Source organism: Globicephala melas, chromosome 1, assembly GCF_963455315.2.
Source record: "Globicephala melas chromosome 1, mGloMel1.2, whole genome shotgun sequence".
Classification (NCBI taxonomy): domain Eukaryota; kingdom Metazoa; phylum Chordata; class Mammalia; order Artiodactyla; family Delphinidae; genus Globicephala; species Globicephala melas.
Window position 1 is genome coordinate 55,704,017 of NC_083314.1, and position 27,766 is coordinate 55,731,782.

The 27,766-nt window shown below is 38.5% G+C and overlaps 1 protein-coding gene and 1 long non-coding RNA gene across 12 annotated transcripts in view; one reads left to right on the forward strand and one right to left on the reverse strand.

Moving 5' to 3' along the window:
• The first annotated feature begins 8,596 nt into the window (after positions 1–8,596).
• On the forward strand, positions 8,597–26,808 carry LOC115863032 (uncharacterized). The gene is made up of 4 exons (XR_009563468.1): positions 8,597–8,727; positions 22,618–22,753; positions 25,479–25,782; positions 26,369–26,808. It is a non-coding gene; the product is annotated as an uncharacterized lncRNA (long non-coding RNA).
• KLHL20 (kelch like family member 20) overlaps positions 20,517–27,766 on the reverse strand; it is a 99,263-nt gene continuing 92,013 nt past the window's right edge. For 10 of the 11 annotated variants that reach the window (XM_060296238.2, XM_060296245.2, XM_060296264.2 and 7 more), the window contains 4 exons: positions 26,433–26,566; positions 25,553–25,761; positions 24,828–24,934; positions 20,518–22,196 (listed from right to left, as the gene is read on the reverse strand). In XM_060296238.2, coding sequence (XP_060152221.1) covers positions 22,112–22,196; positions 24,828–24,934; positions 25,553–25,761; positions 26,433–26,566 — 535 coding nt within the window. In that variant the 3' untranslated portion in view covers positions 20,518–22,111. Of the gene's footprint in view, positions 22,197–24,827; positions 24,935–25,552; positions 25,762–26,432; positions 26,567–27,766 lie in introns of all 11 variants that reach the window. The other variant, XM_030875448.3, reaches the window with a different exon arrangement.

A 27,766-nucleotide genomic window follows, 5' to 3' on the forward strand; every position in this document is an offset into this window, starting at 1 on the left:
ATATGCTTCTGTTTTTAATGCTGTTTAATTCTTATTGCAGTATTGAATTAAATATTCACTTTTAAAAGGAAGCCTTGTGTTTATCAGTGTTTTGGTGACAGATCTTTAATAAATATCTCAGGAATGGGAAGTCATAGGCTTTTTCTCTAGCACAAAGGTTACTCAACAACTGTATGGAATCATACAAATCGTAGAGTTGAAAGGCAGCTGTGAATCTTTTTTGAGGGCAGGAATTATATTATGTAATTTTCATGTCCCTAATTTTGTTTTAGCACAGTGCTTGCTAAATATCTGTAGATTAAGTGAATTAATTTTAACCAACTCTTACATTTTGCAGGTGAAAACTACAAAATTGCACAACTTAGATGTGCACAAGATGTTATATCTAAAACTCTTCTTTTTACTCACCGAGCAGAGGAAGATTTTGTTTTGCTTTAGAAACAATGTTTTTTAAAATCTTCTTTGAAAGAAAATAACTATAATAGGCTGTGATTCAAAAACAAGGACTAACTTCTGGAATGGGGTATTATTTCACATATACTAGGCACAGCAGAAGTAGTGAAAAAAGCATGGGCTTTGGAATCAGCCATTGGAATGGACATTCATTGTCCTTTGGAATCAGACATTCATTCATTCAACTAAAATTAAGCTCCCACTGTCTACTCAGAATTGTATTGGGTAAAAAGAGATATAGTAGTGAAGATAAAAAAGATCCTTGTCTTGTGGAAATTATATTCTAGTAGAGGAAGGCAAAAGATAAATAATTTCAGATGGAGATAAATGCTATAAATAAGGCAGTGCAGTATGAAAAAGGGTGACTGGGATAGTGCCTACTTTATATACAGTTGTCAAAGAAGGTCTCTTTGAGGAAGTGACATTTGAGCTGAGTCCTGAATGATGAGAGGGAACCAGCTGTTTGAAGATCTGAGGAAGCATGTGCTAGGCAGGTGAAACTGCAAGAGCAAAGGCCTTGAGATAGGCAAGAGCAAGCTCTTATTTGAAGAGTAAAGGAAGTCTGTGTGGCTGGAGCATGGTAAGGGTGGAGTAGTATGAGATGAAACTAAAGAGATTGTGCAGGGACTGCCCTCGTGGTCCAGTGGCTGAGACTCTGTGCTTCCATTGCAGGGTCGTGGGTTCGATCCCTGGTGAGGGAACGAAGATCCCACATGCCCTGTGGCCAAAATAATAGTAAGTAAATAAATAAAATTAAATTTAAAAAAAAGACTGTGCAGCAGAGACTTCTTCCATCATGATAAGTCTCCCAATTTCTGGCTGGGCGTGTGGTTGCCCAGAATAAAGATGACATTTTCTAGCATTTCTCATAGGTAGGTACAGTCATATGACTAAGTTCTGACCCAATGGCATAAAAATGCCAGTGTCATGTAGAGCTTCTAGAAATCTTGTTAATAAACAGAGTAGGCCTTTACCCCTTGCCCTTATTCTTCTTCCAATTTTGCTGTTTGGAACACATAAAATGACTGGTACTCTAGTTGCTCTTTTAGGTCACTGGGATAAGGGTCAGGTCCTAGGGACAGCAGAGCATGGCCTGGAAGGAGTTTGTGCCCTGAGGACTTCTTGAAGCTGAACTCCAGTGCCAACCGGGATGTTCTTCCTCCAGACTTACGTATCAGAGATGTAAACTTCTATCTTGTTTAAGCTATTGTTACTTTGGTTCTCTTGCTCATAGTCAAACCTAATGCTAACTGATACAGAGAGGAAGAATCCACATCATCTAAGTTTTTACAGGTACTATGAAGAGACTGGATTTTATTCTAAATGCAATGGGGAACCACTGAAGTTTTATGCAGAAGAGTTATATGATCCAATTTGTATCTTACAAGATTTTATAAGATATGATGGAGAATGAGTTATAGGTGGACAAGAGTGGAAAAGGGAAAACAGGTAAAATATTGTTAGAAATGGTACAACCTCATGGAGAAGTTAGCAATATCTAACAAAATTATGTGTGATTTACCCTTTGACTAGTAATCCCACTTCTGGGATTCTATCCCCAAAATTCACTAGCAAAAATATAAAGTGAAGCAGAAACGAGGCTATTTATTCCAACAGTATTTGTAATAGCAAGACTAAAAACAATCCAAATGCTCATCAGAGAGGGATTGGTTGAATAAATTATGGTATAGCTGCACAGTGAACTACTACTGTGTAATTATAAAAGGGTTTGAGGAAGATATATAATATTGCCATGGAGTTCTCTCTAGGATATATTGTTATGTGAAAGAGCAAGATGAGGATAGAGTGTATAGTATGCTATCTTTTATGGAAGGAATGGGGGTGGAATATGAGTATGTGTGTATATTTCCCTACAAAAACAATGGAAGGATAAACCAAAAACTAGTAAAAGTGATTGCTAATGGAATGATGGGAACCAACTGTGTAGAGGGGACAGGAATGAAAGTCAGGACTCATCTGAATGTTCCTTGTTTATAGTTTGGAACCATATAAGTGTTTTATGTAATTATGAAACAAAATTAGATCAAAAAGAAAAAGCAATCCTTAAAAACTGAAAACAAATGAACCTAACTATATTACGTTCAGACCATAATCACACAAAGAATCGTTTTTAGTATCTCTAAATCCTTGTATTTTGACTGTATATCATCAGTGGGCTATATCCTAGGAAAAGAAGAGCAACAAAGGAATCTTAAATTGCATTAAGTTATCTTATTTTTAATAATATTGGTATTGTTATTTTACCACTTTTCATAACAGGATAAAATATATGTGACTATAACAATGTTAGAAACCAAGATTTCTAACGTTGTAAGAGAAAAAAATATACAATTATAAAATCAAGTAAGTTAAGTAGAAACTCTGTAATATTAACTTTGAATTGGAAATATCGGAATGAACTCATTTATTTTTGAAATGCAAATTTTAATTTTGATGAAGCCCAATCTGTCAAATTTTTCCTTTTGTTTCTTGTACTTTGGGTGTTGTATCTAAGAAATCATTGCTTAGTTCAAGGTCCCGAAGATTTACTCCTGTGTTTTCTCCTAAGCATTTTATAATTTTAGCTCTTAAATTTAGATCTGTAATCCATTTTGAGTTAATTTTTATGTATGGTGTGAGGTAAGCATTCAGATTCATCATTTTGCATACAGATATTTATTTGTTCCAGCATCATTTGCTGAAAAGGCTGTCTTTTTCCCATTGAATTGTCTGTTACCTTTCTTAAAAATCAGTGGCCATAGATGTTTGGGTTTATTTCTGGACTCAATTCTATTTCATTGATCTAAATGTCAGTCCTTACACCAGTACCACACTGTCTTGATTACTGTAGCTTTGTACTGTGTTTTGAAATCAGGAAGGTGAGTCTTTCAGCTTTGTCCTTTTTTCAAGATTGTTTTGACTCTTCTTGATTTTTTGCATTTTCATAAGAATTTTAGGATCAGTTGGTCAATCTTTGTAAAAAAGCTGGGATTTTGATAGTGATTGCCTTGAATCTGTAGATCAATTTAGAGAGTATTGCCCTCATAATGATACTAAGTCTTCCAGTCTATGAATGTGTGATATCTTTCCATTTATTTAAATCTTTCAAAATTTTCTTCAACAATGTTTTATTGTTTTCAGTGTCCAAGTTTTGTACTTTCTTTTGTTAAGTTTATTTCTAAATTGTTTTTTATGCTATTGAGAATGGAATTGTTTCCTTAATTTCATTTTTGGATTGTTTGTTGCTAGTGTATAGAAATATAATTGATTTTGTATATTGCTCTTGTATCCTATGATCTTGCTGAACTTGTTTATTCTAGTAGCTTTTTCAGTGAATGCTGTCAGATATTCTATATATAAGATTCATGCCATTGAAAAAAGACAGTTTTACTTCTTAATTTCAATCTGGATGCCTTTTAGTTCTTTTTCTTGCCAAATTGCCATGGCTAGAATTGCCAGTTCAATGGCTGGTAGAGGTAGTGAGAATGTACAGTCTTATCTTGCACTTGATCTTAGTGGGAAAGTATATTTCACCATTAAATATGCTGTTAGCTGTAGGATTTTCATAGATGTCCTTTATAAGGTTAAAGATGTTCTTTTCTATTCCTAATTTGTTGAAGGTTTTTGTTTTTTTTTTGCAGTATGCGGGCTTCTCACTGTTGTGGCCTCTCCCATTGCGGAGCACAGGCTCCGGATGCGCAGGCTCAGTGGCCATGGCTCATGGGCCCAGCCGCTCCGCGGCATGTGGGATCCTCCCGGACCAGGGCACGGATCCACATCCCCTGCACTGGCAGGTGGACTCTCAACCACTGCGCCACCAGGGAAGCCCAGTTGAAGGTTTTTTTTGGTTTTGTTTTTCTTTTCTTTTTTCGCCGCACAGCTTGTGGATTCTTAGTTCCCTGAGCAGGGGTTGAACCCAGGCCCTGGCAGTGAAAGTGTTGAGTCCTAACCACTGGACCGCCAGGGAACTCTCCTGAAGGTTTTTATTATGAATAGATGTTGGATCTTGTTAAATTATTTTTCTGCATCTATTGGGATGATTCATGATTTTTTTTTTTTTTTTTTACTTAAAGCCACACCTTTCACTTCTGGCTTCTGCACGTAAGGAGCTTGGAAGTCGCCACTCTGTCCTAACAGGTAAAGAGATCAACAGATGGAAAAATCAACTATTCTTGGGTCTGTAAGAAAGGGGAGGACACAGAACAAACTGCTGCCTCCATGATTGGAGAGACAAACAGGCCAATATGGGGAATCATGGCTTACAGGAGCAGTGGCTCATGAGCAGAAACCACTGCAGGAACCAGTGCCAGGGTTGGAAAACATGAATTACAATTGATGAATTGCTGGAGGCTCAGTGTGGATAAACCTGAGAATTAAGAACTCCAGGGGAACCTGGTCATAGGGGAGCCCTCACATTATTGTGAGATTTACCTCCAGGAGCTCAACCAGGTTCCTACAGCAAATATCAGAGAAAAATTCTCATGCTTCTGGTAGAGGGGAGGGAAAAAGAACAATTTTGAAATATACCAGAGCAGTTGGTTTTTCTTAACAAAGTCTGCCCTTAGGGGAGATTAGTTATGCAGAGCCTAACTAACCTGGGGAAAGGGAAATATCTAACACTAGCCTGCTCTAGCCATTCTGTCCACCTAAGTGGGGAGAAAAAACTGAGAAACTCTTGTGAAGTTCACAGTCCATAGGCATAGGCTCACTAAAAGCCTGAGACCTAATCACAGGACTACAGAGCCCTTCTCTTCTCCCCATACCTCACTACCCCCTTACTAAAAGCCTATTTACAGCAGTTTTTTTTTACCTGGTTCATCATGTCTGGCTATCAAGAAAAAAATTACAAGGCATATCAGAAGGCAAAAAAAACCCCCCAAAAAACCAATTTGAAGGAACACATCAAGCAAGCATCAGAGCAAGACATGGCAGATGTTAGGATTATCAAACTGGGAATTTAAAACAACTATGATTAATATGTTAAGGGATCCAATGGATAAAGTATTTCCATGCAAGAACAGATGGGCAGTGTAAGCAGAGAAATGGAAATCCTAAGAAAGAACCAAAAAGAAATGCTAAAGATAATAAATACTGTAACAGTAATGAAAAATGCCTCTGGGGACATCCTGGTGGCTCAGTGGTTAAGAATCCGCCTCCCAATGCAGGGGACACAGGTTTGATCCCTGGTCCAGGAAGATCCTACATGCTGCAGAGCAACTAAGCCCGTGCGCCACAACTATTGAGCCTGCGCGCCCTAGAGCCCGTGCTCTGCAATAAGAGAAGCCACCGCAATGAGAAGCCCACGCACGGCAAAGAAGAGTAGCCCCTGCTCGCTGCAACTAGAGAAAACCTGTGCGCAGCAACAAAGACCCAACATAGCCAAAAAGAAAAAAAAAAAAAGAATGCCTTTGGTGGGCTTATTAGTAGATGACACAGCTGAGGAAAGAATCTCTGAGCTAGAAAATAATAGAATCCTTGAAAAGCAAAGAGAGCAAAGATTGAAGAAAGAAGCCCAAACAAACCAATAGCCAAGGTCTGTGGGACAACTGCAAAAGGTATAACGTACAGTTGACTCTGAACAACATGGGTTTGAACTATGCTGGTTCACTTATACACAGATTTCTTTCAATAGTAAATACTATAGTACTATGTGATCCAAGTTTGGTTGAATCTGTAGATGTGGAACTGCAGATGCAGAGGAACCATGGATATGGAGGAATTGTGTGTATGGAGGGCCAACTATAATTATATATGGATTTTTGACTGTGTGGAGGGTTGGTGCCCCTAACCTGTGTTCAAGATTCAACTGTTAACACACAATGAGAATACCAGGAGAGAGAAAGTAACAGAAGAAGTATTGGAAACAATAATGACTGAGAATTTCTTCAAATTAATGCCAGACACCAAACCACAGATCAAGGGAGCTTAGAGAACTCCAAGCAGGATAAAAAAAAACAAAAAACAAAAAACTGTATTGAGGCATATAATATTCAATCTACAGAAAGTCAAAGATAAGGAAAAAATCCTGAAAGAAGCTAGAGGGAAGAAAACACCTTACCTATAGAGTAACAAAGATAAGAATTACATCTGACTTCTCCTCAGAAACTGTGCAAGCGAGAAGACTGTGGAGTGTTAAAAAAAAAAACCAGCAACCTAGAATTCTGTGAAATTATCTTTCAAAAGTGAAGGAAACACAAATATTTTCCTGGACAAGTGAAAGTTGGAATTTGTCATCAGTAGAACTTCCTTGCAAGAAATGTTAAAAGAGGTTCTTCAGAGAGAAGGAAAATAATATATGTCAGAAACTTGGATCTGTATGAAGTAATGAAGAACATCAAAGAAGGAATAAGTGAAGGTAAAGTAAAAAGTTTTATTTTTCTTATTCTTAATTGATATAACATGACAGTTCAAAATAATACAATATTTGATTATGTATGCTTATATATAATATACATAAGTATGTGTTTATATATAAATATATTACATAATATATACATATAAACATGTATTTATATATGTCTATATATAAGTGAAATGTATGACAACAATGATACAAGGGACATAATGGGCTGTCCAGGTATTACATATGTCCTTAAGAAGTATTTCTAAATATTATTTAATTTGAATATCTTTATAGAGAAATGTAAGTTTGACTGCTTCTTTTACAATGGGGTGATATACACATATACATAGAATAGAGACTAGAGAAGAATTTCCAAAAATGATTGAGCAAAGGAACAAAAAAAAGCAATTTAACCAAATGAGTAAATGGAAGGACAGGAAAAAAGCAAACTCCAAGGTATAATTGTAAACATAAAAAAAATGATAATTAGGGAAATTTTAATATGGACTGGGTATTAGATGATGTTAAGGAATTGTTAATTTTATCAGATGTGATAGTGTTATTATAAGTAGACCTTATATGTAAAAATTAAATATTCAAGTGTGAGTGAAATAACATGGTGCCTGGGATTTGCTTTAAAATACTCCAGTGATGGTGGGAGAAGTGAGAGTGGGAAGGAATAGATAAAACAAGATTAGCAAAGTATTAACAAAAATTGAAGCTGGATGGCGGGTACATGGGCATTTGTGGATTTGTTATATTCTTTTTTTTCATGTATTTGCTTCTCCCAGAGTGAGAGATGAGAGGGAGAGAAAGACACCCAATATGAAAGCAGGGTCTCATAACCTAATCTGGAAGTGACATACCATCACTTTTGTAGCATACAATTAGACTCACAGACCAGACCAACCTTAGCGCAGTGCAAGAGGGGATTACACAGAGATTAGAAGGCAGGGATCACTAGGGGCATCTTGGAACCTAGCCACCACACCCACACAGAAAAAAAGACTTGGGGAATAAACATCAGAAAAGAAAGCTAAGAGAGGAAACTATTGGCAATGAGGTCCTTTATGATGGTACCTGCCGGCTGCCTGCTTCTCCTGTCTAATTTCTGGACACTTGCCTTTTTTCATTTTATTCTCCTGATAAACCAAACTGCTTTGATTTCCCCAAACAGTCCATTTTGTCTCACTGACTTTATTCTGTATATCTTGCACATGCTACTCTGTCTGGAATGTCCTTTCCACTCTTGCTACTTAGCAAAACTACTCTGTCTTTCAAACCTTTTTCAGCCATAACTTCCTTTCTGATCACTCTTCCAGTCTATACCCCGCCAGACTATTTATTTATTTATTTGGCTGCGCCAGGTCTTACTTGCAGCATGCGGATTCTTAATTGTGGCATGCGGGATCTAGTTCCCTGTCTAGGGATCTATATCTATCATCTATCTATCTATCTATCTATCATCATCTATCATCAAGCTAGATAGCTAGCTAGCTAATTTTTAAAATATTTATTCATTTATTTATTTGGCTGTGCTGGGTCTCAGTTGCCACGTGTAGGATCTTTAGTTGCAGCATGTGGGACCTAGTTCCCTGACCAGGGATCGAACCTGGGCCCCCTGCATTGGGAGCACAGAGTCTTAACACTGGATCACCAGGGAAGTCCCTATCTATCTATTTATTATAGGAACTGTTGCATGCAGTTCTGGAAGCTGAGCAGTCCCACAGTCTGCCTCTGCAAGCTGGAGAACGAGGAAAGACAGCAGTATAATGCAGTCCAAGTCTGAAGGCCTGAGAACTAGGAGCTCTGATGGTCGAGGGCAGGAAAAGATGGACATCCCAGCTCAAGAAGAGAGAGAGAATTCTGCCATCTTTTCCTCTTTTGTTCCATATGGCCCCAAACAGATTGGATGATGTCTGCCCATATTGGTGAGTGTGGAAATCTACTCAGTCTACTGAATCAAATGCTAAGATCTTCTAGAAACGTCTTCACAGACACACCAAGAAAAAATGTTTTACCAGCTATTTGGGCATCCTTTAGGCAAGTCAACTTGACACATAAAATTAACTACCACAGTGTTCCATACAACTTTCACAAAATTCTCATTTTCTGTTGAAAGCTAGAATTTTATCGTTGATGATAAAATGCAGTCAGTTGTTTTCCTTGAAGTGACAGCCTCACTGTGTTCATTTTCCACAAAATGTTCACCACCACCTGAGTCTGAATAACTTTGTCTCTCAGTCATTCTTTCAAAAAGAAGTGGCTTGTTCAGCTTGCAACTCAAAACAATCACACAAAGATTTTTCTTGTGACAATCACTCTTTTGGTATGCAGCAGCAATATTTCATATATCTAAGGGTTGAGATATCTTAGGTGAAATTGACTTTTTTTTTTGAACTGTAAGTGGATGGTGGTGAATATTATAACTAGTAGTACAGTTTGGTTCCACTGCCTTGAACTGTGCGAACACCTCAGCAACTTTATCTACCATTGTTTTTGCATCAAAAGTGCAAATGTCATCACAGTAAAAAAAAAAAAAAGGCAAAAAACTTCCTAGGATTACTAAGGAAAAAGCTTTGACTCATGGATACTATGAAAGAATCTTGAGTACTTCAGGGTTCACTTTGAGAGCCATTAATCAAACTCAAAGTTTGAAACTAAGCTTTTTTTCTTTTTTAATGTCTTTATTGGAGTATAATTGCTTTACAATGGTGTATTAGTTTCTGCTTTATAACAAAGTGAATCAGCTATATGTTTACATATATCCCCATATCTCCTCCTTCTTGCATCTCCCTCCCTCCACCCTCCCTATCCCACCCCTCTAGGTGGTCACAAAGCATCGAGCTGATCTCCCTGTGCTATGCAACTGCTTCCCACTAGCTATTTTACATTTGGTATTATATATATGTCCATGCCACTCTCTCACTTCGTCCCAGCTAACTCTTCCCCCTCCCCATGTCCTCGAGTCTATTCCCTACGTCTGCATCTTTATTCCTGTCCTGTCCCTACGTTCTTCAGAACCTTTTCTTTCTTTTTTTTTTCAGATTCCATATATATGTGTTAGCATACGGTATTTTTCTCTTTCTGACTTACTTTACTCTGTATGACAGTCTTTAGGTCCATCCACTGCACTACCAATAACTCAATTTCATTCTTTTTATGGCTGAGTAATAATCCATTGTATATATGTGCCACATCTTCTTTCTCCATTCATCTGTTGATGGACACTTAGGTTGCTTCCATGTCCTGGCTATTGTAAATAGAACTGCAATGAACATTGTGGTACATGACTCTTTTTGAATTATGCTTTTCTCAGGGTATATGACCAGTAGTGGGATTGCTGGGTCGTATGGTAGTTCTATTTTTAGTTTTTTAAGGAACCTCCATACTGTTCTCCATAGTGGCTGTATCAATTTACATTCCCACTAACAGTGCAAGAGGGTTCCCTTTGCTCCACACCCTCTCCAGGATTCATTGTTTGTAGATTTTGTGGTGATGTCCATTCTGACTGGTGAGAGGTGATACCTCATTGCAGTTTTGATTTGCATTTCTCTAATGATTAGTGATGTTGAGCATCCTTTCATGTGTTTGTTGGCAATCTGTATATCTTCTTTGGAGAAATGTCTATTTAGGTCTTCTGCCCATTTTTGGATTGGGTTGTTTGTTTTTTTGATATTCAGCTGCAAGAGCTGCTTGTAAATTTTGGAGATTAATCCTTTGTCAGTTGCTTCATTTGCAAATATTTTCTCCCATTCTGAGGGTTGTCTTTTCGTCATGTTTATGGTTTCCTTTGCTGTGCAAAAGGTTTTAAGTTTCATTAGGTCCCTTTTGTTTATTTTTGTTTTTATTTCCATTTCTCTAGGAGGTGGGTCAACAAGGATCTTGCTGTGATTTATGTCATAGAGTGTTCTGCCTATGTTTTCCTCTAAGAATTTGTTAGTGTCTGGCCTTACATTTAGGTCTTTAATCCATTTGGAGTTTATTTTTGTGTATGGTGTTAGGGAGTGATCTAATCTCATACTTTTACATGTACCTGTCCAGTTTTCCCAGCACCACTTATTGAAGACGCTGTCTTTTCTCCATTGTATATTCTTGACTCCTTTATCAAAAACAAGATGACCATATGTGAGTGGGTTTATTTCTGGGCTTTCTATCCTGTTCCATTGATCTATATTTCTGTTTTTGTGCTAGTACCATACTATCTTGATTACTGTAACTTTGTAGTATAGTCTGAAGTCCAGAAACCTGATTCCTCCGGCTCCATTTTTCTGTCTCAAGATTGCTTTGGCTATTCATATCTTTTGTGTTTCCTTACAAATTTTGAATTTTTTTGTTCTAGTTCTGAGAAAAATGCCATTGGTAGTTTGATAGGTATTGCACTGAATATGTAGATTGCTTTGGGTAGTATAGTCATTTTCACAATGTTGATTCTTCCCATCCAAGAACATGGTATATCTCTCCATCTGTTTGTGTCATCTTTAATTTCTTTCATCAGTGGCTTATAGTTTTCTGCATTATAGGTCTTTTATCTCCTTAGGTAGGTTTTTTCCTTGGTATTTTTTTTAACATCTTTATTAGAGTATAATTGCTTTACAATGGTGCATCAGTTTCTGCTTTATAACAAAGTGAATCAGTTATACATATACATATGTCCCCATATCTCTTCCCTCTTGCATCTCCATCCCTCCCACCCTCCCTATCCCATCCCTCTAGGTGGTTACAAAGCACCGAGCTGATCTCCCTGTGCTATGCGGCTGCTTCCCATTAGCTATCTATTTTATGTTTGGTAGTGTATATACGTCCATGCCACTCTCTCACTTTGTCCTAGCTTACCCTTTCCCCTCCCCCTATCCTCAAGTTCATTCTGTAGTAGGTCTGCATCTTTTTTTTTTTTTTAATATCTTTATCGGAGTATAATTGCTTTACAATGGTGTGTTAGTTTCTGCTTTATAACAAAGTGAATCAGTTATACATATACATATGTTCCCATATCTCTTCCCTCTTGCATCTCCCTCCCTCCCACACTCCCTATCCCACCCCTCTAGGTGGTCACAAAGCACTGAGCTGATCTCCCTGTGCTATGCTGCTGCTTCCCACTAGCTATCTGTTTTACGTTTGGTAGTGTATATATGTCCATGCCACTCTCTCACTTTGTCACGGCTTACACTTTGCCCTCCCCATATCCTCAAGTCCATTCTCTAGTAGGTCTGTGTCTTTATTCCTGTCTTACCCCTAGGTTCTTCATGACATTTTTTTTTCTTAGATTCCATATATATGTGATAGCATACGGTATTCGTCTTTCTCTTTCTGACTTACTTCACTCTGTATGACAGACTCTAGGTCCATCCACCTCACCACAAATAACTCAATTTCGTTTCTTTTTATGGCTGAGTAATATTCCATTGTATATATGTGCCACATCTTCTTTATCCATTCATCCGATGATGGACACTTAGGTTGCTTCCATCTCCTCGCTATTGTAAATAGAGCTGCAATGAACATTTTGGTACATGACTCTTTTTGAATTATGGTTTTCTCAGGGTATATGCCCAGTAGTGGGATTGCTGGGTCATATGGTAGTTCTATTTGTAGTTTTTTAAGGAACCTCCATACTGTTCTCCATAGTGGCTGTACCAATTCACATTCCCACCAGTAGTGCAAGAGTGTTCCCTTTTCTCCACACCCTCTCCAGCAGGTCTGCATCTTTATTCCCGTCTTGCCCCTATATTCCTTGGAATTTTATCCTTTTTGTTGCAATGATAAATGGGAGTGTTTCTTTAATTTCTCTTTCAGATTTTTCATCATTAGTGTATAGGAATGGAAGAGGTTTCTATGCATTAATTTTGTATCCTGCTACTTTACCAAATTCATTGATTAGCTCTAGTAGATTTCTAGTAGCATCTTTAGGATTCTCTATGTATAGTATCATGTTATCTGCAAACAGTGACAGCTTTACTTCTTCTTTCCCAATTTGGCTTCCTTTTATTTCTTTTTCTTCTCTGATTGCTGTGGCTAAAACTTCCAAAACTATGTTGAATAATAATGGTGAGAGTGGACATCCTTGTCTTGTTCCTGATCTTGGAGGAAATGGTTTCAGTTTTTCACTATTGAGAATGATGTTGGCCGTGGGTTTGTCACATATGGCCTTTATTATGTTGAGGTAAGTTCCCTCTATGCCTACTTTCTGGAGGGTTTTTTTTGTGTGTGTGTGGTACGCGGGCCTCACTGTTGTGGCCTCTATTGTTGCGGAGCACAGGCTCCAGACGCGCAGGCCCAGCGGCCATGGCTCACGGGCCCAGCCGCTCTGCGGCATGTGGGATCTTCCCGGTCCGGGGCACGAACCTGTGTCCCCTGCATCGGCAGGCAGAGTCTCAACCACTGCGCCACCAGGGAAGCCCTCTGGAGGGTTTTTATCATAAATGGGTGTTGAATTTTGTTGAAAACTTTTTCTGCATTTGTTGAAATAATCATATGGTTTTTCTCCTTCAAGTTGTTAATATGTTTTATCACATTGATTGATTTGCATATATTGAAGAATCCTTGCATCCCTGGGGTAAACCCCACTTGATCATGGTGTATGATCCTTTTAAGGTGCTGTTGGACTCTGTTTGCTAGTATTTTGTTTAGGATTTTTGCATCTATGTTTATCAGTGATATTGGCCTGTAGTTTTCTTTCTTTGTAACATCTTTGTCTAGTTTCGGTATCAGGGTGATGGTGGCCTTGTAGAATGAGTTTGGGAGTGTTCCTCCCTCTGCTATATTTTGGAAGAGTTTGAGAAGGTTAGGTGTTAGCTCTTCTCTAAATGTTTGATAGAATTCACCTGTGAAGCCATCTGGGCCTGGGCTTTTGTTTGTTGGAAGATTTTTTTAAAAAATTTTTATTTTATTTATTTTTCTGGCTGCGTTGGGTCTTCGTTGCCGAGCACTGGTTCTTCTCTAGTTGTGGAGAGTGGGGGCTACTGTTCGTTGGGTTGTGCGGGTTTCTTATTGCGTTGGCTTCTCTTGTTGCGGAGCACGGGCTCTAGGCTCACAGGCTTCAGTAGTTGTGGTACGTGGGCTCAGTAGTTGTGGCTTCCGGGCTCTAGAGCACAGGCTCAGTAGTTGTGGTGCACGGGCTTAGTTGCTCCACGGCATGTGGAATCTTCCCAGACCAGGACTCAAACCCGTGTCCCCTGCATTGGCAGGCAAATTCTTAACCACTGTGCCACCAGGGAAGCCCTCCTTTTTCATTTCTAATTCTATTGATTTGAGTCTTCTCCCTTTTTTTGTTGATGAGTCTGGCTAATGGTTTATCAATTTTGTGTATCTTCTTAAAGAAACAGCTTTTAGTTTTATTGATCTTTGCTATTGTTTTCTTCATTTCTTTTTCATTTATTTCTGATCTCATCTTTATGATTTCTTTCCTGCTGCTAAATTCGGGCTTTTTTGTTCTTCTTTCTCTTGCTTTAGGTGTAAGTTTAGGTTGTTTATTTGAGTTGTTTGTTGTTTCTTGACATAGCGTTGTATTGCTATCAACTTCCCTCTTAGAACTGCTTTTGCTGCATCCCGTAGGTTTTGGGTTGTCGTGTTTTCATTGTCATTTCTTTCTAGGTATTTTTTAATTTCCTCTTTGATTTCTTCAGTGATCTCTTGGTTATTTAGTAGTGTATTCTTTAGCCTCCATGCATTTGTATTTTTTACAGACTTTTTCCTGTAATTCATGTCTAGTCTCATAGCGTTGTTGTCGGAAAAGATACTTGATACGATTTCAATTTTCCTGAATATTCCAAGGCTTGATTTGTGACCAAAGATATGATCTATCTTGGAGAATGTTCCATGAGCACTTGAGAAGAAAGTGTATTCTGTTATTTTTGGATGGAATGTCCTATAAATATCAATTAAGGACATCTTGTTTAATGTCTCATTTGAAGCTTGTGTTTCCTTATTTATTTTCATTTTGGATGATCTGTCCATTGGTGAAAGTGGGGTGTTAAAGTCCCCTACTATGATTGTGTTACCGTCGATTTCCCCTTTTATTGCTGTTAGCATTTGCCTTATGTATTGAGGTGCTCCTGTGTTGGGTGTGTAAAGATTTACGCTTGTTATATCTTCTTCTTGGATTGATCCCTTGATCATTATGTAGTGTCCTTCTTTGTCTCTTGTAATAATATTTATTTTAAAGTCTATTTTATCTGATATGAGAATTGCTACTCCAGCTTTCTTTTGATTTCCATTTGCATGGAATATCTTTTTCCATACCCTCACTTTCAGTCTGTATGTGTCCCTAGGTCTGAAGTGGGTCTCTTGTAGGCAGCATATGTATGGGTCTTGTTTTTGCATCCATTCAGCCATTCTATGTCTTTTGGTTGGAGCATTTAATCCATTTACATTTAAGGTAGCTATCGATATGTATGTTCCTCGTAACATTTTCTTAATTGTTTTGGGTTTGTTATTGTAGGTCTTTTCCTTTTCTTGTGTTCCCTGCCTAGAGAAGTTCCTTTAGCATTTGTGGTAAAGCTGTTTTGGTGGTGCTGAATTCTCTTAGCTTTTGCTTGTCTGTAAAGGTTTTAATTTCTCCATCGAATCTGAATGAGATCCTTGCTGGATAGAGTGTCTTGGTTGTAAGTTTTTCCCTTTCATCACTTTAAATACGTCCTGCCACTCCCTTCTGCCTTGCAGAGTTTCTGCGGAAAGATCAGCTGTTAACTTCATGGGGATTCCCTTGTATGTTATTTGTTGTTTTTCCTTTGCTGCTTTTAATATTTTTTCTTTGTATTTAATTTTTGATAGTTTGATTAATATGTGTCTTGGGATGTTTCTCCTTGGATTTATCCTGTATAGGACTCTCTGCGCTTCCTGGACTTGACTATTTCCTTTCCCATATTAGGGAATTTTTCAACTATAATCTCTTCAAATATTTTCTCAGTCCCTTTCTTTTTGTCTTCTTCTTCTGGGACACATATAATTCGAATGTTGGTGCATTTAATGTTGTCCCAGAGGTCTCTGTCATTCTTTGTTCTTTATTCTGCTCTGTGGTAGTTATTTTCACTATTTTATCTTCCAGGTCACTATCCGTTCTTCTGCCTCAGTTTTTCTGCTATTGATTCCTTCTAGAGAATTTTTAATTTCATTTATTGTGTTGTTCATCATTGTTTGTTTGCTCTTTAGTTTTCCTAGATCCTTGTTAAATGTTTCTTGTATTTTCTCCATTCTATTTCCACGATTTTGGATCATCTTTACTATTGTTACTCTGAATTCTTTTTTCAGGTAGACTGCCTATTTCCTCTTCATTTGTTTGGTTGGGTGGGTTTCTATCTTGCTCCTTCTGTTGTGTGTTTCTCTGTCTTCTCATTTTACTTAACTTACTGTGTTTGCGGTCTCCTTTTCACAGGCTGCAGGATCATAGTTCCCGTTTTTTTTGGTGTCTGTCCCCAGTGGGTAAGGTTAGTTCAGTGGGTTATGTAGGCTTCCTGGTAGAGGGGACTGGTGCCTGTGTTCTGGTGGATGAGGCTGGAGCTTGTCTTTCTGGTGGGCAGGACTGCATCCGGTGGTGTGTTTTGGGGTGTCATTGACCTTATTATGATTTTAAGCAGCCTCTCTGCTGATGGGTGGGGTTGTGTTCCTTTCTTGCTAGTTGTTTGGCATTGGGTGTCCAGCACTGTAGCTTGCAGGTCATTGAGTGGAGCTGGGTCTTAGCGTTGAGATGGAGATCTCTGGGAGAGCTTATGCTGTTTGATATTACATGGAGCCAGGTGGACTCTGGTAGACCAGTGTCCTGAATTGGGCTCCCCCACTCAGAGGCTCAGGCGTGACACCCTGCCAGAGCATGAAGACCCTGTCACACGGCTCAGAAGAAAAGGGGGGAAAAATAAAATAAAATAAAATATAGTTATTAAAATAAAAAGTAAGAAAAATTATTAAAAATAAAAATAATTCAAAAGTAATTAAAAAACAAGGAAAGAAGAGAGGAGCTTAACCAAAAATGAAATCCACCATGATAACAAGCACTAAAACCTATATTAAAAAACAAACAAACAAAAAAAATGGACAGACAGAACCCCAGGACAAATGGTAAAAGCAAAGCTATACAGACAGAATCACACAAAGAAGCATACACATATACACTCACAAAAAGAGGAGGAAAAAAATATATACCTATGTATAAAAAAAAAGGAAGAGAGCAACCAAATCAATAAACAAATCTACCACTGATAATAAACTCTAAATACTAAACTAAGATAAACATAAAACCAGAAACAAATTAGATGTGGAAAGCAAACCCCAAGTCTACATTCGCTTCTAAGGTCCACCGCCTCAATTTTGGGATGATTGGTTGTCTATTCAGGTATTCCAGAGATGCAGGGTACATCAAGTAGATTGTGGAGATTTAATCCGCTGCTCCTGAGGCTGCTCGGAGGAATTTCCCTTTCTCTTCTTTGCACAGCTCCTGGGGTTCAGCTTTGGGTTTGGCCCCGCCTCTGCATGTATGTCGCCTGAGGGCGTCTGTTCTTCACTCAGACAGGATGGGGTTAAAGTAGCAGCTGATTAGGGGGCTCTGGCTCACTCAGGCCAGGGGGAGGGAGGGGTACGGAATGCAGAGAGCCTGTGGCGGCAGAGGCCGGCGTGACATTGCACCAGCCTGAGGCGCACTGTGTGTTCTCCTGGGGAAGTTGTCCCTGGATCGCGGGACTCTGGCAGTGGTGGGCTGCACAGGCTTCTGGGAGGGGCGGTGTGGATAGTGACCTGTGCTTGCACACAGGCTTCTTGGTGGCTGCAGCAGTAGCCTTAGCATTTCATGCCCATCTCTGGTGTCTGTTCTGATAGCCGTGGCTTGCGCTCATCTCTGGAGCTTGTTCAGGTAGTGCTCTGAATCCCCTCTCCTCGTGCACCCCAAAACAATGGTCTCTTGCCTCTTAAGCAGTTCCAGACTTTTTCCCGGACTCCCTCCTGGCTAGCTGTGGCGCACTAGCTCCCTTCAGGCTGTCTTCATGCCGCCAACCCCAGTCCTCTCCCTGGGATCTGACCTCTGAAGCCCGAGCCTCAGCTCCCAGCCCCCGCCTGCCCCGGCCGGTGAGCAGACAAGCCTCTCAGGCTGGTGAGTGCTGGTCAGCACTGATCCTCTGTGTGGGAATCTCTCCGCTTTGCCCTCTGCACCTCTGTTGTTGCGCTCTCCTCTGTGGCTCCGAAGCTTCCCCCCTCCGCCACCCACAGTCTCCACCCGTGAAGGGGCTTCCTAGTGTGTGGAAACCTTTCCTCCTTCACGGCTCCCTCCCACTGGTGCAGGTCCCGTCCCTATTTTGTCTCTGTTTATTCTTTTTTCTTTTGCCCTACCCAGGTACGTGGGGAGTTTCTTGCCTTTTGGGAAGCCTGAGGTCTTCTGCTAGCAGGAGTTGTTCTACATGTAGATGTTATTTCTGAGGTATTTGTGGGGAGGAAGGTGATCTCCATGTCTTACTCCTCTGCCATTTTGAAGGTCTACTTGAAACTGTAAGCTTTTTGAAGCCAGGGACTGTTTCTGTTTAGTAGGAGTCCAAATATATATTGATCTAAATTCACACTGAAGATACACGTCCTCTTTTCCTAGGAATTCAGAATCCCTTTAGTAAATATTCTAACTTTCTAGGATAGGGATATTAATAGGTTACTGACAGTTATTGGAACACCCTGAATATTTAATGTTAGTATAATACCATCCGTCTTCTACATTTAAAAGTTCCTAACCATGACTAAATAACTTAAAGGTTACTATTGTTAAGGACACTTAAGACAACTCTAGTTGAAGAGTTTTGTCATTTCTAGGAGCTATTCTTATCAGTCACTTCCAGTACAGAGACCTCAAAGCAATTTAAAGAGCCAGTGTCACAAAGTACTTAGACAACTAGCCAGTGATATTTGGGTTTACTGGTCTGTTTTTGCCTCTTCCTTCTTCTCTCCTCTATTTCTTTCCTTATCCCATTTTTTTTCTTTTCCCATCTGTTTCCTAAGTTAATATAAAGTTTGAAATGCTTTTTCCCTACTTTCACTCAAATATTGTTCAGGAGGGACCTTTTCTACTTTACAGTTGTCAAGAACTAGTCTCTGGAGTGTAGATTATTTGCAGGTAAAATATTGGAGAACAAAACTGGGGAACAGTGACATTAGAAATGGGAATGTGGAGAGCACTATAGAGAAGAATGGGTTTGGAATCAGGGGATGTGCATTTGAGGTTCAGCATCTACCATGTCATTTTAACTTTTCTAAGCTTCAATTTACTTATTTATAAAATGAAGATAACCACCAACCCAACCCAAGTTTACTTCATAGTGTTGTGGAAATCACTGTGCAAATAAGTTAATAAATATTCTATTTTACACCAATGTCTTTTATAGAATAAGTACACTTCACTCAATAAAACTGGAGCACCTTCAGTGTAAGGAAAAAAAAGACCCTTTAGACTCCGATGGTCACTTTGGCCAGTGCTATAGTTCCTGGGTCTCTACTCTTGAATCACTGCCATGTGAATTGCTCTCACTGGGGACTTCCCTGCTTATGGAAAGTCTAACCCCTAGAATTTTGTTGCTGTTACTATTCCCCTCCTTTTCTTCAAATATATGAAATAGTAGAGTCTTTGGAAATATGTGATTTTGTCTTGAAGACTGACTGTTAGTGATGCAGTACCGTAATGATCTCATAAAAATTTTTATACTTTTTCAATGTTGCATACCAGACCTTAAAATTAAGGTCTATTAGTATATTTAGTTCCAGGCCATGTTTCAGGTAGGTCTGCAGTGGCTGTATGGCATAGAAAGAGAAATGAAGTAGGAGTTAGGGGAACTGATTTCAAATGTTGGTTCTATCATTGACTATTTACACTTAGGCAGGACTTCCTTGGTTTTCAGTCTTAAAGCAGAGCGATAAATGGGTTTAAACCAGATGATGATGATGATTTTATTTAGCCATTAAAAAAAATATTTATTTTTCGCTGCGTTGGGTCTTTGTTGCTGTGCGCGGGCTTTCTCTAGTTGCGGTGAGTGGGAGTTACTCTTCATTGTGGTGCACGGGCTTCTTATTGCATTGGCTTCTCTTGTTGTGGAGCACAGGCTCTAGGCACAGTGGGCTTCAGTAGTTGTGGCATGTGAACTCAGTAGTTGTGGCTTGAGGGCTGTAAAGCACAGGCTCAGTAGTTGTGGCACATGGGCTTAATTGCTGTGTGGCATTTGGGATCTTCTCAGACCAGGGCTTGAACCCGTGTACCCTGCATTGGCAGGATTCTTAACCACTGCGCCACCAGGGAAGCCTGATGATGATGATGATTTTTTAATTAATTTATTTTTGTCTGTGTTGGGTCTTCATTGCTGCACGTGGGCTTTCTCTAGTTGCGGCGTGCAGGCTTCTCATTGCAATGGCTTCTCTTGTTGTGGAGCATGGGCTCTAGGCGTGCGGGCTTCAGTAGTTGAGGCACATGGGCTCAGTAGTTGTGGCTCACAGGCTCTGGAGCGCAGGCTCAATAGTTGTGGCGCACAGGCTTAGTTGCTCCGCGGCATGCAGGATCTTCCCAGACCAGGGCTTGAACCCGTGTCCCTTGTGTTGGCAGGTGGAGTCTTAACCACTGTGCCACCAGGGAAGTCCCTGGACCAGATGATTTTTAAAAGTCCTTCTAGCTCAAAATTGTTTGATTCCAAGTCCCACACAAGAAAATAAGTTTACAGGTTAGGTAATATATTATTATATAAAATAGATAATAAAAATTCATTCATAATTCTAGCTGGTAATCCCTTTATTCCTTCAGGTTGTAAGTACTTTTAACTTTATAATAGGAAGTGTAAATGATATAGAAACAGAAAATCTAAATTAAGTAGCAGAGATACAAGCATTAAAAAGCATTAACCAAAATTTTTTTATGGTAAGTACTACCTTTATTTTAAAAAGTTATACATGCTAGAAAAAAGCATAAATGATGCATGTAAACAATTGTTTACCAAATACTTATTTTTTTTCCTTATAAAGGTGCAAATGATCTTTAAATGTAAACACAAATGTTGCCAAACATTTTTGTAGTGAGGGGAGGGAGAAGAAGGTTATTCCTTATGGTTGTGGTTAAAGTCTTTTTCAAAGCTTTTACTGCAAGATACATTGAAAAAATTGGTGTATGATCACAATAACAAAAACACTTTAACCACTGAAATCTGTATTCTTCTTTTTCCTTAAAAATGTTAACTTTTTACCAGAAAGTGCAATTTGAGAGTGGTGGTAATAGTGGCTTTATAGAATGAGGATAATGATATATAGTTTTTATAAAAGAACCAAGATTTTATCAATTAAATGCCTCAATTGATTTTATACTCGTTAGCATACTATTTCATGAACTGAAGAATTCATTCCCTTGGAGGCTGTGATTACAGGTAAGCCTCAGCTTCAGCAGGCCTGAGCATCAAGTGTAAATTGCATAACAGTATTCACTGCTGGGGAGAGGCCATTTCTCCCTGCTGGTCCTTAGTAGCAACAGGAAATAGAAAGGAAAGTTGCTTCAGTCAGTAACGTTTTTGAGCAAAAACTTGCAGAGTTACACGTGATTCTACTGGGGGATTCTCAAGACAGTATATGAGAATCATATACTGTTTTTGTAGAGGCACTGAGCAGAGCTCTAGATCTAGCAGGAACTCTAGAAAAAAAGACTTTATAGTGGCAAGCAAGTCCATAAGGAAGGAAACAAGATGTGAGCTTCCACTGATGAAAACTTCGGCATCTGAGTCCTGGTCTTATTGATTTAATATTCCTTTTGAATTGTTCTAGTTAAATGAGATGTTTGTTTTGTTTTTTAGATTTTTAAGTCTTCTGGTGCTTACTGCAAGAGTGATGCCTAACTAATACACCTTGCATACCTATCTTTGTCACTGATAAGTCCCTGTAAGTAGTGGAGTCTTGTGGATGGAGTGCTTAGAACTGACAACTAGATCCCATATAGACCTCTTCCCTTATTAGTAGTTTCAAACTTAATCAGTATCTTAAAAATAAGGTTTTACTGCTTGAAATGTTTTTTTTTTTTTTGTCTTTCCTTTTTTTCTCTTTTGGTGGGAGGAAGGCTAAATCCCAAAACAAAAAACCAAAAACCCAGCAACAAAAATCCCATGATAAATTAAAACCAAAAATAAATATTCTTCTGCACAGAACTGAAAATTATTGTGCAAAGGTGGCGTCTTGCAGGTGAAGTACTTTCAATGTATCTGTATTTCCACATGTTGAGGCACCGGCAAATAATAAAATTTGTTTAGTGTATTCTAGAGCTGTACAAAGCTCCAAAGTCAAAGCTCTCCACAATACAGAGGAGCAAATGCATGACTGTCTTCTATATGGTCACCATATATGGGATTCACAATGTGTCATTTTTATAACTCCTACTCCACCTCCAAGCCGACGGTAATTCATCCCGCCATATAACCTACAAAGAAAGAAACACAATCAGATTTCTAAATAGAAAAAGCACTATTTCTTCCATAATGCAGATGTTAATAAAACACAATTCTTTGTTTTATATCACAACTAATATTTTTAGCTTCATACATCTCTTCCAAAGAGTAGGAGCTGGAATTGAGCACTAGCAAGTAGCAGAATTATTTCAGACATTGACTGAAATTCTCTGACTTTTAGGACACTGTTTTAAGAGAGCACCATATATCCATTTTGCCTTGTAACTTTATAACTCTACATGTAGACTGACTTATAACAATTACACAGAATCACATATTCTACATTTTTGTGTCTAATTTTGACCCTGGCTATAATATTTTCCCACCCACATTTTGCTTTTGCCTAAACTTCAGTGATTTATTTCTATCCTTTTGTTTTGTATGTACTCTTAGAAGTCTTCTCAAACCCTTTATGGAACAAAGCTGGATATGATTAAATAAAGTCTGCATCTAGTTTTTGATATGTGAAAAAGATCATCTTCAAAATTAAGGATTTCCATGGGAAAGAATATTAGATCCTCTGTCAACTGTAAGTATTGATTTTAAATTGGCTTTAAATTTGGGATATGTAACTACAAAAATTTATATAGTAATCCCTCAACAGATGGTCCTTAAGAATTTCATGAATATTACTTGGTCAAATATTACTAACATATATTAGTAATAGTTACTGAGAAACAAGTCCTTACATAGGATGATAGTCATTAAGTGGCAGAAATAAACTTGGCTGTCTTCCCAAATTATGCTTACCCAGATTCCCACTAAAAATAGAAAGCTGTATATGGAAGAAAATACACCATAAGTGAGAGGCTCCTATTCATGAAAACCTGCCATTCTCTTTCCCTTAACCGCTATTAGGTTTTGCTGAAATGTTACCTTTTCAGTGGGGCCTCCCTGGGCTACCTTTTAAAGTGGGTAATCCTCCCTGGACTCCCTGCCTCTCTGCTATTTGCCATAGCACTTCCACCCCTGGTATGGCACTATCTCCCTCGTAATGTCAGTTCCAGGCGGGCAGGGAATTTTGTTGTGTTCACTTTTGTATCCCCAGGGTCTAGAGCACTCAGTAAATCTTTACTTCATGAAAAAGGTTGTGAAAATGTGATGTATAAGCAAAAAGTGCTACAGTGTTATTAGTCTGACTTTTAGTATTGTGACCACTGAGCCATGCAGAGCATGAGAGAGATGCAGAATCCAAAGAATGTCATTCAGATATCTGTCAAAGTGTGGCTTTCCCTGTTTCCCAGAGATGAAGACTATAAAAAGAACCCAGTAAATTCATTAGTTGAATCTTATATACTAATGAAAAAAATCTGGGTGATAGTTACAGGCTCAAAATTAGAAAATGTATACTCAGAATGCAGCAGGAATGGACTACAAGACTGCCCCTTCTGGAATATAAAAGTGACTATAAAAGATGTCAACTTATCTTTCATAGTCATGAGAAAAATCTTTCAGAATGTCTTCTGCCTCAGATATCATATCTAGACTGCTATCTGTGGTTTATGTGCAACTTCAACCACTGAGATGGTTACCCCAGACGTGTTTAGGCAAATAAGCCCAATTCTCTGAGAAAGAACTGCTTAGAAGGTAAAACTTTTTTTTTCAAAGCTAGTATTTAAAATAGATATTAGTATAGATATAAAGTACCTCAAACCCATACTATTAATATTTTATATTAAAAATGAGAATTAACTATATATTTGACCTTCTAAACTTATAGTGTTTAAGAGACTTTGGCATATTAGAGCATCTATCAGATTAGTTTTGTCAATCAAGCTTAAAATGTGTGATTGAGCAAAGATCAAGTTTAAAATGTATGACTGAGCAAAGATTTAGACTTAGGATTTTAAGTTGAAAGGTTTAAGAGAATTTTGCTACATTTGTAAAAGTTTTTGAATATTTAAAATAAATGCAAGAGTCACCCAATTTATGTGAATTTATAAGAACTACTTAAGTATTTAGGAAGGATTTGTTAGACAATTAAGGATTTAAAAGCAAAGTAAAATTAAGCCTACGAATACAGCTTAACTTAAACTCTCCTAAGTAAGATGTAGCCTCCTTGCTAAAAGTGACTGTTACAATTTACCAGACATTAAAATAGAGTAATAACATATTTAAATATTTTTAAAACTCAAGAGAAAAAATAGTTTTAAAATGAAATAAAGTATTATTTTTAAAACGGTAACTGCAATTTGTTTTTCCTGGGCATAAAAATTGCAATGACAGATTGACAGCCAAAGGTCTAGGTTCTAATTCTAACTCTGTCACTAACTTGCTTAGGCAGGTCTCTTTATTTCTCAGTGCTTTAGTTTCCTCAGCTGAATGTGACGGAGCTAGAGGGGAGATTGTTTTTTCTGTTTTTGCTACCTCCAATTATAAAAATGGACAGTTACCAAAGAGAGGAATTTTGTAAGATGTCAGCCACTTTAGAGCAATGAAGTCAAAATAAGCCATCGAATATGGGTAACTTTGAGCCCTTTTCAAAGTACTGCAAGAGGTAATTCAGTATACTGACCATCTTGATTTTCATGGTCATGTTTTATCTCAAGCCCATGATTTTCAAGTCAGCAGTGAGGTGATTTGCAACATAGCTTAAAGGTTACCTCCATGTATTGGCATCAGGATCAAAAACTTCAATGGTCTTCAAGTACGTTGTGCCATCAAAACCTCCTACAGCCATGAGCTGTCCATTCACTACTGCCAGGCCAACCTATGGGACCAAAACACAGTGGCTGCTGAAGAAGCTGCTCTCTATTAGGTATGGATGAATCTATATATCCAATCCAATCCAATATCAATGAATTCGAGTGAAGTTAGATAAGGTAGTAGATAAGACAGGGCGATGCCTTTCAAAGAAGCAACTGATTACAAGATAAATCATAAGATGCAAACTATTGTATATAGAATGGATAAACTAGAAGGTCCTACTGTATAGCAGAGGGAACTATATTCAGTATCCTGTGATAAACCATAATGGAAAAGAATATTAAAAGAGAATGTATATATGTATAACTGAATCATTTGCTGTACTGCAGAAATTAACATAATATTATACATCAACTATACTTCAATAAAAGTAAATAAATCATAAAAATAATTCTCTAATTAAAGATATGATTGGATATAAGATATTTAACTTCTTGAGATAATAGTAATCAAAAGAAATTAACTTTTTTTTCCAGTACAAAAGTGACAGGGGTTGTTTTGCCTATACAGTGCATCTCCTCACTGTCCCATTGTATTATACTTTACAGATCAGACTTCTCCTTCTGCACAGCCCTCTCTTGGTGCTTTTGCTTTTCAAAGTTTTCAGTAGCCGGGCACTTACTCCACTACGGCGGGATGTCATAGCCACCACTGGAGACCACTGGTTGGTTCTGGGGTTGTATCTCTCAGCACTGCTAAGCTCTGTAGTGTCATCTCTACCTCCTACGGCATAGATCATATCCTGATACACTGCACAGCCTAGGTGTTTCCTCCGGGTCCCCATAGGGGCTATGGTGTGCCATCTGTTTTCCTGAGGATTATAACGCTCCACTGCAGGGAAAAGAAAAACCAGTAAGTGACCATGCAATCATTTCCTTTCACCTCTAGTTTTCTTCATAGCTACTTCACTTTGTGATAACATATATTTTCAATAAGCAATCTGATTTTTGCTTCTGAGAAGGAATCATCTACCTTTGGATAATACTACTATATTCTCATCAGGGACTGATTTCTTTTAGGTATGGTTGATGGAAAGGGCATGTGTTGGAGTCAAGGTACCTAGTTCTAGTTCTGGCTATATGACTCATTAGCTACGTGACTCGTGGCATCTCTCCTTATCTTTAAATGACAGGATTAGACTATAAACCAGTTTATAAGTTTTTATTTATTTTTAGATTATAATACAGAGGATTTTATTTGTTTTTTAAGGAAAGATGGTTGGGGGGAGGGAAATAATATTAAGAAAATAGTTGTTTTATTCATTATAAATTCCTAGCAACTTGTGAAATGAAGGGAGAAAGAAATACTTTGGGAATATACTAGTAGACTATGACTGCAGAAGGAGCTGAGGAAGAGCTAACAGTTGAACTCTCCTAGAGGGAAAATAATTTTCTTAATAAATGATAGGATAACATGAACTTTTTATACTTTTTGTAAGGGGACTCTCCTAAGAAAAAATGTATTGGTTTGGGGAAACCAGACTGACTTTGGAAGGAACTAACCTGTGTTAAGTGGAGATGTCCCATCAGAGCCACCTACAGCGTATAAGAACCCTCCTAACACAGCCACAGCCACGCCTAGTCTCCTAGTACTCATAGAAGCCACCCGAGTCCACTTGTTCTCCTTCGGATCATACCTGCGGTAAGAGAAACCAAAGACTGCACGCATGTTTTTATTAAGTGAAGCCTTTTCCATAAGGTATGAAATTATGCTGAAGATATGTTAGATACATAGATTTGCTAAGGTCAAATGTACAGAGAGAATCTAACATTTTTACATAGTTATCAGTACTCTGACTTATGAACTGGGGCTAGAACTCTGAAAACTACATTTCTCCTTTGCCAAGCTGGCTCTCTACTAGATTCTGCCAAAAGGAAGGACTAGACACTTTCTGTTTGCTTGCCAACCCTGTCAATATTGTCTCAACATTGGCCTTTCACTCTGACAGTAGCAGTTAATTTCAGTTTCTAGACTTTTTCTGGCACTTCCAAAGCTAGCCTTGTTGGGGGTTTCAGTCACAGCTCTGTGAGGCAGCTCCTCTGAGCTCCTGAGATAACAGTACCAGTGTTCCGGTTATCTGTGCTGTGTAACAAACCACCCCAAAACTCAGTGACTTTCCACAATAATTATTTTACTAATTCTTATGTTTCCAGGCATCAGAAATTTAGGAAGAGCTTCACAGGGAAGTTCTGGCTCAGGTGTCTCATGTCGTTGCTGTCAAATTGTGGCTAGAGCTGGAATACCCAGGTGCTGAAGCAGCTGGGCGCTGGCTGGGCATGTCTCCATGTAGCCTCAGGGTCTCTCCATGTAGGCTAGTTGGGCTTCCTCTCAGCATGGCGACCTCAGACAGCTGAAGGCTTCAAAGGTGAGTGCCCCAAGAGTTACAAGTGAAAGATGTATCATCTTTTATGACCTAGCCTCACAAGTCACATAGAGCTACTACCATATACTGATAAGCCAGCCCAAATTCAAGGGGAGCAAACACAGACCTCATCTCTCAGTGCAGAGTTTCAAAGTCAGATTGTATGAAGAGCATGTGAGATGTCAGGTATTGTAACCATCTTTGGAAAATACAGCCTTCCAGAACCAGCCAGGCAAATAACCCTCCATGGAGATGTGAGTCACAGCTGTTCAGGGCACCCTCTCCTCAGGTGCTGATGGTCCTAGTTCTATGGGACCTCTCCTCCAAGCTTCTAGGCTCTAATAACTCTAATCTCTTTCCTTGTCTTCCTAGACCTAGGGTTCCTACAGTTACTTCAGTGTCCTTTTTTCTTTTTTTTTTTCCAGCCCTTCAATATGTGCTAGCCAATTTTTTTTTTTTTTTTGCAGTACACGG